This window comes from Struthio camelus, chromosome 5 (assembly GCF_040807025.1).
Source record: "Struthio camelus isolate bStrCam1 chromosome 5, bStrCam1.hap1, whole genome shotgun sequence".
Lineage (NCBI taxonomy): Eukaryota > Metazoa > Chordata > Aves > Struthioniformes > Struthionidae > Struthio > Struthio camelus.
The window spans coordinates 65,516,236-65,531,890 of record NC_090946.1 but is presented as its reverse complement, the minus strand read 5'-3'; the positions used below and the strand labels follow the sequence as shown (position 1 = coordinate 65,531,890).

The following is a 15,655-nucleotide window of genomic DNA, read 5'->3' as shown; positions in this document are numbered from 1 at the left end:
ATTTAGACATTAAAAAAAAGTTTTTTACTGTTGGGGGGGGTCAAACCCTGGTTGTGGAGTCTCCATCCTTGGAGGTACTCAAAACCAGACTGGACAAGATCCTGAGCAACATGCTCTAGTTGATTCTGCTGTGAGCATGGGAGTTGGACTAGACAGTCTCCAGAGGTCCCTTCCTACCTCAGCCATTCTGTGATTCTGTGAGCACTGGGAATCTGAAGGCCAAACAGAAAGGCAGACTCAGCCTTCAGACTTAGCCTTCATCTGAGCATGGTTTTATCAGTTCATGATTTTACAAAAAAGAACTATTTGGAGGACAAGAAGGCAGTTTATATTCTAAGCCTAAGTAGCAGCATGGAAAGTGTGCAAAGACTGAAGTGTCTCTAAGTTGCATTGCTAAGGGTAAGAATATTGCTAGGGCAGAAGCTGACAGTTGAGATCTATTATGTGGTTGTGTGGAGTACTGGAGATGGGAGGGAGCTGGCTTCCAAGAAAAAAATAAGTTCAAGGACTAGAGAGCTCAAAGCAGTGGAGAGGGGAGAGAGAAAATTTTAACATCAGCACTTAGTACAGGTTATAAAGCATGAGGTAAGTGTAGATGGAAAGGCTAAAGATAAAAACTTAACTTTCATTGTCTTCAGCTACAGTACCATAAAGGATAGGTTGGCCAGTCAGCCAAACTAGCAAAGAAACAGTTACTGGTGTTGTGGAGAGAAGACACACAGAGTTATGATGAAGAAAGTTTTTCTCTATTCCTTTCACATATCCACTGATCCTTTGAATGGATCTAGAGTTTGAATTTAACTTTTTTTTCTTAAGATTTTCTTTAATTATAGAGGATGGAGTACTGAATACATATCTTCAATTTTCTGCTTGATTTCACAGCCTATCCAATGTTTCAAATGCGACTAATAAACCTTGTCATTGGCAATCCATTGCTACTGGAAGTGACTACAAGAGAGTACTGGGATGAAATTGATAGCTACATACTGGAATTCTCTGTTTACAACAAATTTTACAAGCAAGTAAGGGAAGTCAAGTCATCCTTGCTTCCACAATGGAGCTTTATTTCATTCTGAATAGTTGTAGTAATGTGAGGGTTATCTTTAGACTGAGAGAATCTGAAAAGGTACAGATTATTTTATGTAGTGTGAAAAATAGTTGTGTAAAATTTTGTTGAAATTTCCTGCTCATCTTTTCTCAGTCCTTGGATAGATCAATCCATAATGAACATTTTTCAATAATATATTATGATATGATATGAAACTTCAAGTAACAGTATTCCTCTTTTTTGTTTTTGATTCATTCTTGTATTAATTCTTGCAGTTCTTTTATAATATCCTCTGAAGAGATTGTTTTCTTCTGAGCTTTCTTATTTCAGAGTCCTTTTGCTATTTGATTATATATAGTTGTGCGTTTAATTATAAATATTGCATATGAGATATAATAGGGATAGACTAAAGGAGGTCAGACTATAGGCATTGGGTGAGATTAGTCTTTGTGAGAATGTCTTCTGAAAGAGTGGGACTACCATGATTTGGAAAGGATATCTTAAATTGGTAATAGGAGACTTCAAGAACTGGGTAATACTCTGAGAACTATTTCACACTGATTTGCCATTAGAAAGGGTTATAGAACAAATCAATTAAAGAAATAGCAAATGACTGCCAGGACAGAGAATGTTCATCCAAGAATTTAAATTGGAAATTCCTCACTTGCTAACTGTGGTATCATTTAAATTAGTCAGAAGAGCAGAAGATGACAAACATGCCACCTGTTTTTAAAAAGGACGCCAAGGGTGATCTGAGGAATTGCAATGCCCGAAGTCTGACTTTTATGGGTGGGAAACTGACTGGAATTATTGTAAAATAGAATTAGTAGACATTTGGATAAAAGAAAAAAAGAAACAGCAATCAATGTAAACTTAAAGAAAGGAAATCATGTCTGGCATATGTAGCAATCAGAAGAGGTTGAGTTAGTGATTATAGTATATTTGGATTTTTAAAAAGCTTTGAGCAAGGTCCCTTTTTAAATGCTCTCAAAGAAACTAAGCTGCTATGAAATAGCATGGAAGGTCATCCATCGACTAACAATTAGCTGGGACCAGAACATCTAAATAAATGGTCTTTTTTTACAAATAATGAAGAAAATAGCCAGTGGGTACCACAGGATCTCTATACCTTCTGTACAAGCTATTCACAAATGACATTGAAAAGGAAGTGAATACTGAAGTGGGAAAGTTTGGAGAAGGTAAAAAATTATGCAGCGAAGTTGCAACTAACAACAGCAAAGAGTTGCAGAAAGATTTAATCAGTGCAGGGCAACAAGGTAGGTTTACCAGAGGTTTTACCTCTGGTAAAATTCATGGTTAACAAATGCATTTGGAAGAAAATTACAAAACAAGAAGCTCTGACTTAGGTGTTACTACTCATAAAGGGGATTTGGGGGTTATTTGGATAGGCAGCTCCATGCTCCATGGCAAGAAAAGCCAAACTGAATATTACAATTCTTTTCATATGAAATGAATAGAGAAAAAAATGGAAAACATCATGATGCTATTGTACAAATCCAGTATCTCAGATACATGCACTTCTGGTCATTCGTCTTGAAGACAGATGTCATAGCACTAGATAAGACATAAAGAAGGTGAACAGTAATGATGGGAAACAAGGAATGGGTTCCATACAAGTGAAACTGAATAGGACATTCCTGCTTGGAAAAGAGATGATTGAAGGCAGATATGGCAGATGTCTATAAAATCAGTTGGTATGAAGATGGCGATTCATTGTTTCTCAGAAATGCAAAAGCTATTTGGTAATTTGAAACAAACAAAAGGAAATACTTTTTTACATGGTGCCTAATTGAATTGCTGAACTCATTGCTGCAGGATGCTTCAGAAAACAAAAATTATAGACAGGTTTTAAAATTGATTAGACAAATATATGGGGGATATGTCCATTGTTTGCTATTGAATACAGTTGTGCAAATACTTTAACAACTGTCAGAAATAAGGATCACTCTGTATTATCCTGTTTGTTATACTCTTTCCTTGAACAGTCACAACTGGCCACTGCGCAGACTGCTGAAATAAGTGGCTCTTTAGTCGTGGCAGTTCCTATGGCCTTATGACAGACACTTTTTCTTTGAGTGTTCAGTGTCATGCTGAGGCAACATCAGTTGAGCAATATGAGAAGTTCAGTATAAAAATAACACCCTTTTCAAAGTATTCTTTCCATTTGTATCTACCATCCCTCTCTACTGTGACAGGCATTGCCAGTAGCTAAAAATACAAGCCCGTAAATAACATCAGTGCCAATTATGTGTCACAGTGATCTGCCTGTGCCATACTTGTCCACATCATTTCTGTTGATCAGTTTTACCAGCTCATAATTCACAACTGCTTTCCCCAAGTGCTCTGGTAAAAGTTTGGCATTGCCACATATACTGAAAACTAACAAAATTAGGCTTTGTTAGGTTAAAAAAAACTGTGAATTCTTCAAAACACCTCACTAAGTGTGTTCTGCCATGAGTCCCTTCCTAACTAAAAGAGGGATCACTTTAAATGATCTCCTGATCATTACTGTAGGAGCATAGTATAGGGATAAAGCCAACTTTGAAATGAGCAGTTCAAAGATATACTGATTAAAACCAGCCTCTTTATCTCCTTGCACTAGGTTAGCAGGCAGGAGGAGCAAACTTTGCGATGCTGGTATAGCTATCAGTACAAATAAGATATTTACTATATTCCTTTAAATGGTAATCTTTGTTTTGGGAGTGCTAATTTATTTTCACAATGTAAATATCTACAGGGTAAATCTTCAATAGCTGTGATTGTCCCAGAAGCATCATGTATTTGTGATACATCAGCATTTATTGTGACACTGAAGACTGGCTGCTTATATGGGAAATCAATTCATTACATTTCTCCAGTTCCAGTGACTGCTGAACTGTGGCTACAGAAAGCTCCAAGAGATGAAAATGGTTTTCTTCTCCTAAAGGAACTGCCGGTAAGAAAGCTAAGCAGCCATTAGATGTTATCAAAGAATTGGTATAGAAAAGGAAGGACTTGCTTTGTGCATTCATTTTTGCAGGAAAGACAAAAGCACATGTATAAAGTGAAGACGTGAATGTCAACAACAGCTTACCAATTTGTTTAGTGAGAATGCATTGTGTAGAAATAAATCAACGTGCAAAATCAGCCAGCAGATTTGAAAAAATGCACGAAATGATTCGTTTTTTTGAAGTGTTCACTGAATTAAACTGCTGCTTTCCCTGTAACCCCATGAACCTCCAAGGCTTTTATTTTTTAGTAGAGTGTTTTGAAAAAGAAGAAATTTCTCTTGGGATCCTTAAGTTCTTCTGCTGTGAAAGATCTCAGCTGAAATAGCCAGAGGCAAGAGACTGCACAGTTCCCAACTATGATACCATTCACTATATTACTATTAGAAAAGCAGCATTATATTGTCATTCTATAAACATTTTCTGTTTAAATGGCTGAACATTTCATTTGCTACTAAGTTTTTTTTAATTATGTGAAGTACACAGTCTTGAGTTTAAACTATTATAAAACTGCATAATATGTGCTGTGTTTAAAATGGAAATGATTAACAGAACTTGTATCTCATATTAAACTTGTATTTTAGATTTGGTTGCCTAAATAAAATAACTTCTTTCTGTATTCGGATCGTGCAAAGGAATGTGGAATAAGTGTCTATACATGTTCCAATATGAACATTCAGACATATACTCTGTTCTTCTCTTTGATTTAAACTTAAGCCAAGCTTGTAAAAGTCTTTATTTGTGTAATAGATACACTAAAGGTCCTTAGGTTTCAGTCACAGTGGACTGAGAGCAGCTGATCTCCTTTGAACATAATTTCTGAGCAGCATCGGGTAGAGATGAGAGATCATCTGGAAGTCCTGAGTCTAAAGGACTCAGTCAAGAAATCATGGCCAAATATCGAATCACATAATGCATATGAGTAATAAGACATCTGTTAGCTCACTTGTCACTGCTGAGGTGAAAGTTTAAAATGAAAAAAATAATAATCTGTATTCTCTGAAAGAGTCCCTGGGGACTAAAATGTTAAATATAGATAAACGAATTGCTTTGTTTTGTATCCTTTGGTTTTCATACCATCCACATTTCTTCTGGTTTTTTATCCTGACATTAAAAGTAGCTTCTTATCATCCTTTCTACACAGTGAATGTGTATTTAATCTATGTCTCTCACTCTTGTGGTGCCTTTATATGCAGGTAAACTACAGACCGCCATCTGTACATGGAATAGCTATTCCACTCAGTGATAACTTTTATAATGCAGACCCCAGCAAACCAAGAATGAGGAACTATTTTAAGAGCTCAAAAGTAAGTCTTCTATAATCGTTTCCCTGCTGCTGAACATATCTTAAAGCTATGAATTCTTTTATCATCAAATATTTCACACACAGTAGTGTTTGTTTTTCTGTCACTTACTTTAAATAATCAGTGTTTCAAAAAACAAACTGTACAGACAGGACATTTCAGTGATGTGCTTGCTGTAGCCTATTTCCTCTCAAGGTAGACATTTGGTTACATACTACTGGAGCAGGCTCTGAAGGACGGGATGGTGTAAGCTTATGAACATTGTATTAACAGAGAGGATGGATAATGGGAAAGAACAGGAACTGAAATATAAAATCAGGTAACTTCAGTGTAAACTTCTAAGTCCTAGTCATTAATAAGGAAGGGACCTGTGCCAGAGTTTCCACTCTAAATCTATTCTCATCACCACTGCCAGAATTACTGATAAGATGTCATGAGTTAAAATAGAAAGGCAAGAGAGGATATCTTTCAACCTAGCACTTTCCCTCTGAAAACACTGTTGTTTGTTAAAATAGGTGGCACAGTGTGCTAGTCGTGATCATTCTGAAATTGTAAGACATATATGGAAAAAGACCTTTTTAATCAAGATTTTCGCGCTGGGACTTTTGAACCGATCATTGCTTTCTGTGTTGATAAACACAAGAAGTTAACATAGATATGACACTGTATCAAAAAGTGGTAGAAGTTTTGTGGTGCCCTTACAAAGGTACTAATGTTTTTGAAACCATACCTACCTCTCCATGTTCCTCGCTTCTGCCTACACTATAAAAGGTTTTTGAATTTTAAAGATATCCTCTTTACAGACACTTCCTAGCAACAAAGCACAGGTCCACTTTCTGCTTGTCCCAGAAAAGGGAAAGGACAATTAGATGGCTTGTCACTATATTTTGAGTCTAAAGAAACAGAACCTTCAGCAATTAAGTAAACTGAGGCTGACCACAGGAAACCTTAGGTAGGCATCTGGGTAATTCAGGCAGGGCTGGCTTTCGGCCTAAGTGTGGCAAGTGGTTGCTTAGGCCAGAGACTCATGGGGGCAGCAAATCTGCCCCACACCTTAGGAACAAATCTGCCCTTAGGAACTGGCCCCACAGCTTATGCCTTGGCCTCAGTATGCATTTGCCTTTATTCCTGCTTCCATGCTTCCAGAAGGGAAAGGACATGTAGGTAGAGGTCCTCAGCAGTTAAAAGTGGAAAGTTGGCAATACAGGTTTGTATTTCCTCTTGCCTTCTGTTCTCCCTAAATTAAGATGGTCCCCTTAGTCTGAGCAAGAAAAGTTGCATCAGTGCTGGTCTTTTTGATTTCCAAAAATCAATGTCAAAACCAGGTCACTTTTTTTCCCTAATGGAACAATTTTCCACCTGAAAATGCTTTCTTGTCAAAACAAAGAACATTGTCAACAATTTGACAGAAAATTACTGAAATTTTAAAAGATCAACATTTTTGGATGTTGTGATATTAGTGGAAATGATACAGTACAGATGAAATCTTTAAATCTTGGCGAAGTTAAGGTTTGAAAGCTTGAACATTTTTTTCAGAATATCAGATTCCTTGAAGAATCCCAAGATTTCAATATTTTTCTTGATCAGAAAAGAAACTCAGTTCCAGGATCTTCAAATTTCCTGTAGGATAGAAATGCTAGATTTTGGCCTTTTCCAGTATCTGGCTTGTAGCAAATATCATATTTACATTTTGAACTCCCCTATGCCGTACATGGATAGTTGCACTGGTTTACTCGTATCTTCTTCTATAAAATCTTGTTTTTAGAATTCAGGCAAGAACTGAGCTAAAATCAGATTTCATGGCCTTTCCACAGGCTTCTGGATTCTACAAGAAGTGTGCTAACAAGTCATCTAGAGCTGAATGCAACTGTACCCTGGCTGAGAAAATGTCCTCACTTGCAGCTTTATCAGACTGTACAGAGAAGGTAAGAAATAAAATAGAAGTACAGAAATTATTTTCTTTAAGCTAAATTCTGGGACATGGCCAGATGCTCAACCAGTATTTGAGTAAGAATTACTCGGAGAAAAATATGCTACAGTTGGACTGTAAAGGAGACTTTCCAAATCACCATTACAAAGCTTGAAGGCTTAATGAATGTCTGAAAGAACCAGAGCAGTTTTTCCTTTGAATATAGCCATGTAACAATAAATGACTTACATTTCAGGTTCTAAGAATGAGGTATCCAGTTACAAAGCTTCCAATCCATTTCAACCTTAAGCATTCAAGTTCTATTAAAAATCTGTCATTTCCTTATTTTGTGACAATAACAGAAGTCAACCAAAGGACAAACTGGGAAGTCAAAGGTAAGGACAAATTTCAAATTGAAATTATAGAACAATTCTGACCCCACTGAGTCCATGGCAAAACTGAGGGATTTCGGTGAAACCAGGAATATAATCATGATCCTTAAATATCATTTAGATGTTCAGGGCAAGAATCCTGATTTCATATACATCTGCTTTGTGCTAGCTTCAAGGAGTCCTGATCTTTACTGGATGCTGCTATAATTTCAGTATAAAATAATTGCAATCTTAGAAAATATTATCCACCCTATCATACCACTATACTGACACTTAATGTTTCTAAAATAATTAATGTACTGAGTGAAATAAATGGAAAAAAAAAAAAACCCTATTATTCATTTAGAAGCATATATTTGAATAGAATACCTAGAAGCTGTTAGGAGTTGCCTGAAATGGTAGCCTGACAGAGCCCAGGTAGCAGCACCCCATATCCCCAGGTCTAGGCAGTAGCAAGGCTGAGCATGTATTCCCAATAGACACACGTGCGCACATACACACACATACACTATATATATAAATATTTTTGTATATATATTTATATATATGTACATGGCAGGCAGGTTGCACAGAGATACAGACGGAAAACAAATAGCACTTGGGCAAACATGAACAGCATGAATGGAATGATCTTGCTCCCTGCTTCTGGCTCTCTAGAGAAGGGAATATAGGTGGGAATCGAGTTGTGTAGGGCCTCATGAGTGTAGAGATTAGGCCTAGAACAGGGGCTTGGTAAAGCAGAGATTCCAAATAAATGATGGGTCCGAGCAGAATGGCAGGTGAGGACATAACCTGAGTACAAGTCATTTGGCGATACTGAAAGGAATCAGGAAAAACGCAGATAAGTTAGAAAGAGGGAGCTTGCATGAGCGGAGGAGGGAAATGACCACGACTGGATCCATGGTTTCTAAGTCAGAAGGTCAGGCAAGGGATTTAGTGCTGCTACCAGTGATATATAAAAGGTAACAGGACAGCATAAATTATAATCCCAATGAGTTGGTATTATGAGAAGTGAGAGGCACAGAGGAAAGCAGGAAGAGATCAAGGCAGCAGCTTTACAGGCTGGAATTAGTCCTGTGTTCCTTTATCTCTGGTTGTCCTAGAATTCTCTCAGGCCTCTAAAGCACTCGGAGATCTTTAGGTGATCAGGGCTCTAGGGTAGCAGTGTCTCCACGTGCAGGGGGTCCCAACAAATGCCTGTTTGCAATAGGCAATTCTACTGGCCCCATACACATGCATTAATCTGAAAGGCTGTAGTAAGACATATTTGAAATACTAAAGAATGTCTTGAAATCAGTAAGCCTCAAATGTCTATTGAGGCTAATAAAAATCAGAAAACCCCCAAAGCCTAATCTGCAACAAATGGAAGTATGGAGAAAATCAGGCCCACAGATTTTCCATGTGCTGCTGCAAGAATGTAAAGAATGTGTCCAGCACCTCCTGCTGCTGTTTATACACTGCCAAATGAGAGGTGGGTTAGTTTGTTTATCCAGTTCACCCTCCAATCCTGGACTCCCTGCACCATGACCCCACACAGCTTTCTTGGCATCCTGAGCCAGTTTCTGACCTGCAGATATACCCATGGCTACTAAAAGGTCTCAGTCACTATGGGCAGCACCTACAGTTGCCTACAAGGAATTTGGACTTGTTTTGTAGCAGGTCTCAAGTCTGTCCAGCACTGATGATGCTAGACCAGATTTTAGCTGAACCTCGTGAATGATGACTGAGGTATGGACCTCAGTCCATCTTGTGGACTTGACTTTACTTGTGGATCTTTACTTTATGTAAGATCTTGTGAAGCTTTACTTTATGTATTTGGACAATCTTTCACTATCAGCAGCTAGCTCTACTGCTGTCTTTCAGTGGGAATACAGCTCACCATACATCAGCTACAAAATACGCACCTTTATGGTTCTGAGCTCTCCAGTACAGACACCTCATTTTATTCTTTATGAAACAATATACTTTTTAATCTTGTGGGTGTAGAAGACAGTCATAGAAATGAAACCTCATAAAACTTTATTCTATGAGGATAAAAAATTATCCCCGTTAATCTTTCCTCCATAACACTCAAGAAACTCAAGTATAAGCAAGTTATCACCACTGTATCAGAGACAGGATTCCAAGCAATCCTAAACATGTCTGGCAGTGGTGAATGTGTTCTGTCACCTAATGGGAGAACGTGCTTAGTGCCTCATGGAAAGCTGTTAGAAAAAAAAGACTAAACTAATTCTCTTTCCCTATCTGTCTGTGAGAGCCAAAAGCTATATTGGGTGCATTTAATATATCTGCGGAAAGGAAAACATTGGAAATATTTTTGAAATGATTTTTTTTTATTTTACAGGTATCAATGAAACATCAGGCATATTAAAAATAAGATTCTATTTAACAAAAATGCTCCACACTACTGTGTATAATCCAGATTCTCTGCTCTTAAACTTATATGTAAGTTTTATCATTTCAAGTTAAAATAAATGTTATAAACAGAAATGGCTAGAAGCTACAGAACTGAACACCTTATACCTCTGAGGCAGTCTTGATATGAATTGAAACATCTTTTCTTTGTAAAACATATATCCAAGCACACATTTGTAATTTGGGGCTATTTCTACACAGGAAAAATTGGGGGTTATATTTTGTGAGCGTGCTTCATGTAATCTTTAAAAGTACTGATCCCAGAGATAATGAAGGTAATTTTTGTTGAATTTTTCACATATGAAACTTTTGAATAAGTGATTTCATACATCCTATTAACAATCTTGCCTTTTTTAACTAAGCAGTCTATTCTATACGCTGTCACATAGACGGTCTCCCTTAGGAATGTAACTGTGTGTGACTATATCTGGCATTTAGATTTTGGAAGGATAAATATACCTTATCTGAATAAATTGATCAATACTAGTTATTCTGAAACCCTTAAAAAGCCCCTCAGGAAACTCTTTTCGTAATGCACTGCCTTATGGGAATTGTAGTCTGGCCTTTTATTATCTGTTTTGAGCAGGGCCGGAGGGAGAACTGCATCTCCAGCAAGGTAATGCAGATCTGCTGCCCAAACTGGGAAAATGCACTTTTCTTTTGCTCTGACTCAAAAAGAAACCTTTCTTATCAATCCAGAAGAAACCAAATATGTAGAGAAAATAGTGATCTACCTTTTGGTTTTCTTGATAGCCTTTGTCAGACCTTTTGAGAGCAAAGAATGCAAAACATAGCCACTACTACACAAAATTGTTATTCAGCTGATGGACCCTATTTAAATCTTGCTTGATTGCTCTTTAGAGCGGCATAGTTATGTTCCTTCCTAGCTTTACTTTTGCTTGAATTTATCTTCAAAATTAGGCAGTTCTCATAGCACCAACTGAAAATGGTGTCAAAATGTTTCTGCTCAGCAAAGCCTACATTTTGTTTAAACATGTGTTTTTCTGGAAACAAAAGGTCATCAATGATGATGATGATTTCTTTTAATAGGGATCAGAGCTTTTCCATTTCAAGGTATCAACTGTTCCTGGAATTTCCCACTGTAACCTATCTGATGAATTTCAGGTACCATAAATAGATTATAATTATAATGAGTGTCATTTAATAATAACAGCCATAGCGTTTCTTATGAAAAACTAATGAATTAGATCAAAAGCTTCACTTGCACAAGTCCATCTTGAACTCTCTTGTTGAACAGGATCCTGATCACATATTTGGCCATTTGCAGAATCAGTTTTTCTCAAATATTGCATTATAATTTTCTAAACATGATAGGCTGAATCCTTTCTGATCAAATTCAAACTCGATCTAGACTGAGCCTGCCAGTCATGCAGAGATCTGGATCCCCTGCAGCTCTGGCTTCATCCCAGTTATCAGCAGGGGCACTGCAGATTAACTTCCACTCAGCCTCCAGCCCTCTGCCTACCTGCAAAGAAGGCTAGCAAAAGGTACTGCTGGCCTGTGACCTTGCAGAGATTCACATGCCTAGGCTCTTCATCAGCACATATAATTCATTAAGATGCTGTTTATTGATAAAATAGAGCACAGAATATATAGTATTTTCTAGCCAGAAAGTGTTTTACAAAGGTTATTATCATGATCTTTCTTTTTCAATTGGAAAATGATAACACAAAGATCCAAACTGGCGTTTAGGGCTTCATGCTTCTACATTTTATAAAAACAATAGGGGTAGATATAGCCCTTAGCTCAAAATACCTGTAGTCAAGGAAAACACATAAGAGGCAGAATAAGGTTGAAATGTATATAATTCCAGATCAGCTTTTTATTTGCAAAGTATAGCTCCCATGTTACCATAACACAATTGATACCTACTACGTAAAAACATCTCTCTTGATATTCCATCACTGAAATTGCTTTCCTGTGGTGACCATCCACCTCCTAGCTTGCAATCGAGCCATTATTAAAGGAATGACAAAATTTTTGCTGAGCTCAGCGACTATATGCTTGCAAGCAAAAAAGATCATGCTCTTCTACTGCTGTGCTGAGAACAATTTATTTGTATTAGAAATAATAAATTGGAAGAATTAAAACTTTGTTATAGAATTTTCATAATAAAACTGAATAAAAAATAACAGATATTTTAAATGTTTTCTGTTTCAGATTTATGTTGATGATGTTCCACTGGCCTTTCCAGGACAATATCTTATTAGTGCTTTAACAGCTTTATTAATAGGGAGCATTATCTTTGTGGCATTTCTTGTACAACTGTATGATATAAACATATGGGATGAAGTCAAACATAAATTCGGACGATTCAACAAAGTATCACCATCACTAACTTCAAATACTGCAACTGCTACTTCTGCCTAGGTGGAGGAGCAGTGTTTTTGAATTTCGTACAGGAAGATATCCAAGAGGAAAAGATTTCTTTCACTGCATGTTTATTGATTCTGTTACAGATGTTTCATGTTATTTTAAAAGTAGCTTCTAATTTGATGATGATGTATTACTAATCTTCTGAGATTTATATTTTTATATATATAACTTCTCCATTAGAATTTGAGTTGTCATTTCCCAAGTGTTTTTGAAATCTCCAGAAAATGTATGTTCACAAGATCTTTTGTTGCGAAGATTTCAGAAAATATAAAGAGTTCTTTTCTCCCCTTATTATTCGTAGTCAATACTAAACGTAGTAAATAGTTAGAACCAATATAATGCTATTCTTATAGATTCTGTCTTGATTATTTTCTCAGACAACTTCCAACACCCATGAAAACTGTAAAGCCGCATAAATAAAGCCTTCGTGATAATTAATTTAGACAATTGTGAGTGAATATTTAATAACTGTTAAGTAATTTCTATAAAGTAGTAATGAGCTGCAGTGATGATTAATGAAATGGTGTGCACTTCTAATTGCACTGGCTACATCCGCTCTGGTTTTGGTAGCAATATCCATGTGTGCATTTAAATTCCAGTCCTATTGGCATGCCTCAATGATAGCCACATTCTGGATGCCTTAGGGCCCTCTGGCATGTATCACTGTGTTCACACTACACTTCAACGGTAGCTCACTGGGGCGTGAAAGCTGCCATACACCCTTTGTACCTCACCGATACAGACCTTGCTAGCACGCGCACCATTCCCAACCTTCTTCCTCCTGCACATCTGCTGATAATCCCCACATGCCACTAATGCTTTTGCTGGTTAGTCACAGAAGGTCTCTCACTAGGAGATCTGCTTTGAGGCCATCCATATTCTCTACAAGGGAGCCTGGTAGTAGACTAGTACGTTGTTAATCCTTAACATCAGGGAAATTGTAGCTAACCCAGATGGCAGGCTGCCTAATGCCTTTTCTCATGATTATGGATGGGCTATGGCCAGCGCCAGTGAACCCTGCATCATCTTGTTCCCTATCTATAAACCATGTGTGGGCAGAGGCCTGTGACCATATCAACAGCAAGAAATATCGCTTGCTTATTCTGCAACTTTTCAACAACCGCAGAAGCTGCTTCGTGGATACCATGACCAGGTACACTGAGTATATGAGGCATATACGTTTGAAAGTCCACTTTCCTTGAATGGAGATAGGCCACCTGAAGGATTGTATAGGCTTTATGGGAGAACTGGACAAGCTCTCAGAAGAGCAAGAACAATCTAGTACTTTTCAGAGTACCAGAGGGAAATACTGGTAGTAGCAGAGTATCTGCCTATGCTGTAATTGATACTACATATCCATAGCAGAATGAACCATGGGACTCTCCCATGTGAAGCACAGGCTACACAGGAGTTCAGTCAGGTGTTGAAACCTTTCTGGTGACTGTGAGATGGCACATCCTAATGGCTAGGCTCGACTTCAGCATCCATGCCACCTCGCAGCAGAGCTTTCTGTAACTTCTTTCAATGATGTACGAAGAAAGACCTACTTTTGTTTGTTTTGACCATGCCACCACTAGCTGGACCTCTTGCTCCTCAGTTCTTATATTACAAAAGAGAGTAAACAACTAAATCTTGATGACCTGCTTCATGCAATTCAAAATGTTATAGATGTTTACCACATCCTGTCTCAATCATCCCTACTCCAGGCAGAAGAATCCCAGCTCACTTGGTCATCCATTGTATGGAAGTCATTCCCTGGCTTTTAATCAACCTAATTGCCTTTTTCTGAATCTCTTCCGGTTTTACTCTGTTCTTCATCTTCTTGAACTGAAGAAACACTGCTTCTCAGTGCAGTGGAATATGACCTGTGCCATCTCGGTGACTACAGTTTTAAGTCGCTCTTAGGAAATGTTTCTTTTTTTCAGAACTGTGATTCTGGGCAGGCTTCCTGCAAATATTCACCAATATCTGAGTTTTATCTTGTGTAAATAACCTCTGAGTACCCTTAGTGGTGGCAGAATGTGAGGCAAGAGGGTTGTCTCGTAGATAGAGATGGCTTTCCATAAAGTAGAGCATTGGGTGAAGGGTTGGAATGAGGGACCTGAAGAAAGCCAGGATGTGTCTAGAGGGCTATAAGCAAGCATAGAGGAATCAGATCTGGCATCCACGACAAGTAGGGGACAGTCAAGAGAGTGCTAGCCTCTCGCCAGTGCTTGATTTTCCTTAGAAGAGTAGCCATTGGCATGAGCAGTAATGGAGCCAGCTTACAGACAGTATGGAAAATCAGGGTGCCAGGGTGGGAACGAATAGTCAGGAGAATTTCAGTGTGACTATTTAGGCATGCCCATTCTAAAATGGTTGGGAATGGTATTTCTAGGTACAAAGTGATGACAGGAGAAAAAGCTCTTGATTTTGCATTTTGTCTGCTTTAGCTTCACTTTTGGCTAGAGAAGAGATGTGATATGAAGACAGTAGGCATTGCCCTCCCTAAATGCCTAGCCTATGCTATTGCAGAGCTTACCCATAGAGGCAGATATTAGAGAGCCTGGATGTCAAGTTCTCACCTCTGCTTGGGACTATATAAGATATAGTCCCAAAATGTAAGATACTAGAGCAGACTTAGATAATCAGTAATCTCTTGAGTAGTTGGATGTGCCTGCTATTCACATTACCTAGTCACAACTTGTACTACAATTGTTCCTGCTCTGTGCAAGTCTTGAATTACTTGCATTTTTAAGGCCACCATTGTCACGAACACTGAAGTGACTCATAACTTTTAAAACAGAAAAAAACAAGCCCACATTTGAGTTGCTGTCAGTGCAATGGCTGATTCTAAAATGCTTCCTTCAGAAAGCTCATCTAAATTTCTTGTTCTTTTTTTTCTAGAACATTTTTTAAGGTTTCTGGTATTTTGTTACTTTTGCTTACAAAAGTATTGTTAGGTTCACCAGCTTTCATCCAGGAACTTGAGCATTTTTACTTTAAACTTTGGACTCTTCAGGACTCAGAAATTCCTACAAATTCCTACAAATTTTCTCAGATCCAGTACAGTCTCAATTGACTGCTCTAATTGGTATCAACCTGCTAATAGTTTGGGTATATTGATGGGGGGGGGGATTATCTGCATCTATGTGCCTCTGTCTTGACAGTGTCCCTTCTCCTCCCCTTTTGATCTTTCCTCC

At 37.8% G+C, this 15,655-nt stretch overlaps 1 protein-coding gene across 1 annotated transcript in view; it reads left to right on the top strand.

Annotated features, from left to right (window-relative positions):
* The window catches only part of CATSPERB (cation channel sperm associated auxiliary subunit beta), a 44,007-nt gene extending 31,540 nt beyond the window's left edge, over positions 1–12,467 (top strand). Inside the window, exons 12-19 of the mRNA XM_068944115.1 lie at positions 883–1,022; positions 3,807–4,004; positions 5,253–5,363; positions 7,175–7,285; positions 7,526–7,664; positions 10,006–10,106; positions 11,127–11,201; positions 12,258–12,467. Coding sequence (XP_068800216.1) covers positions 883–1,022; positions 3,807–4,004; positions 5,253–5,363; positions 7,175–7,285; positions 7,526–7,664; positions 10,006–10,106; positions 11,127–11,201; positions 12,258–12,467 — 1,085 coding nt within the window. The remainder of the gene's footprint in view (positions 1–882; positions 1,023–3,806; positions 4,005–5,252; positions 5,364–7,174; positions 7,286–7,525; positions 7,665–10,005; positions 10,107–11,126; positions 11,202–12,257) is intronic.
* The last annotated feature ends 3,188 nt before the right edge of the window (positions 12,468–15,655 follow it).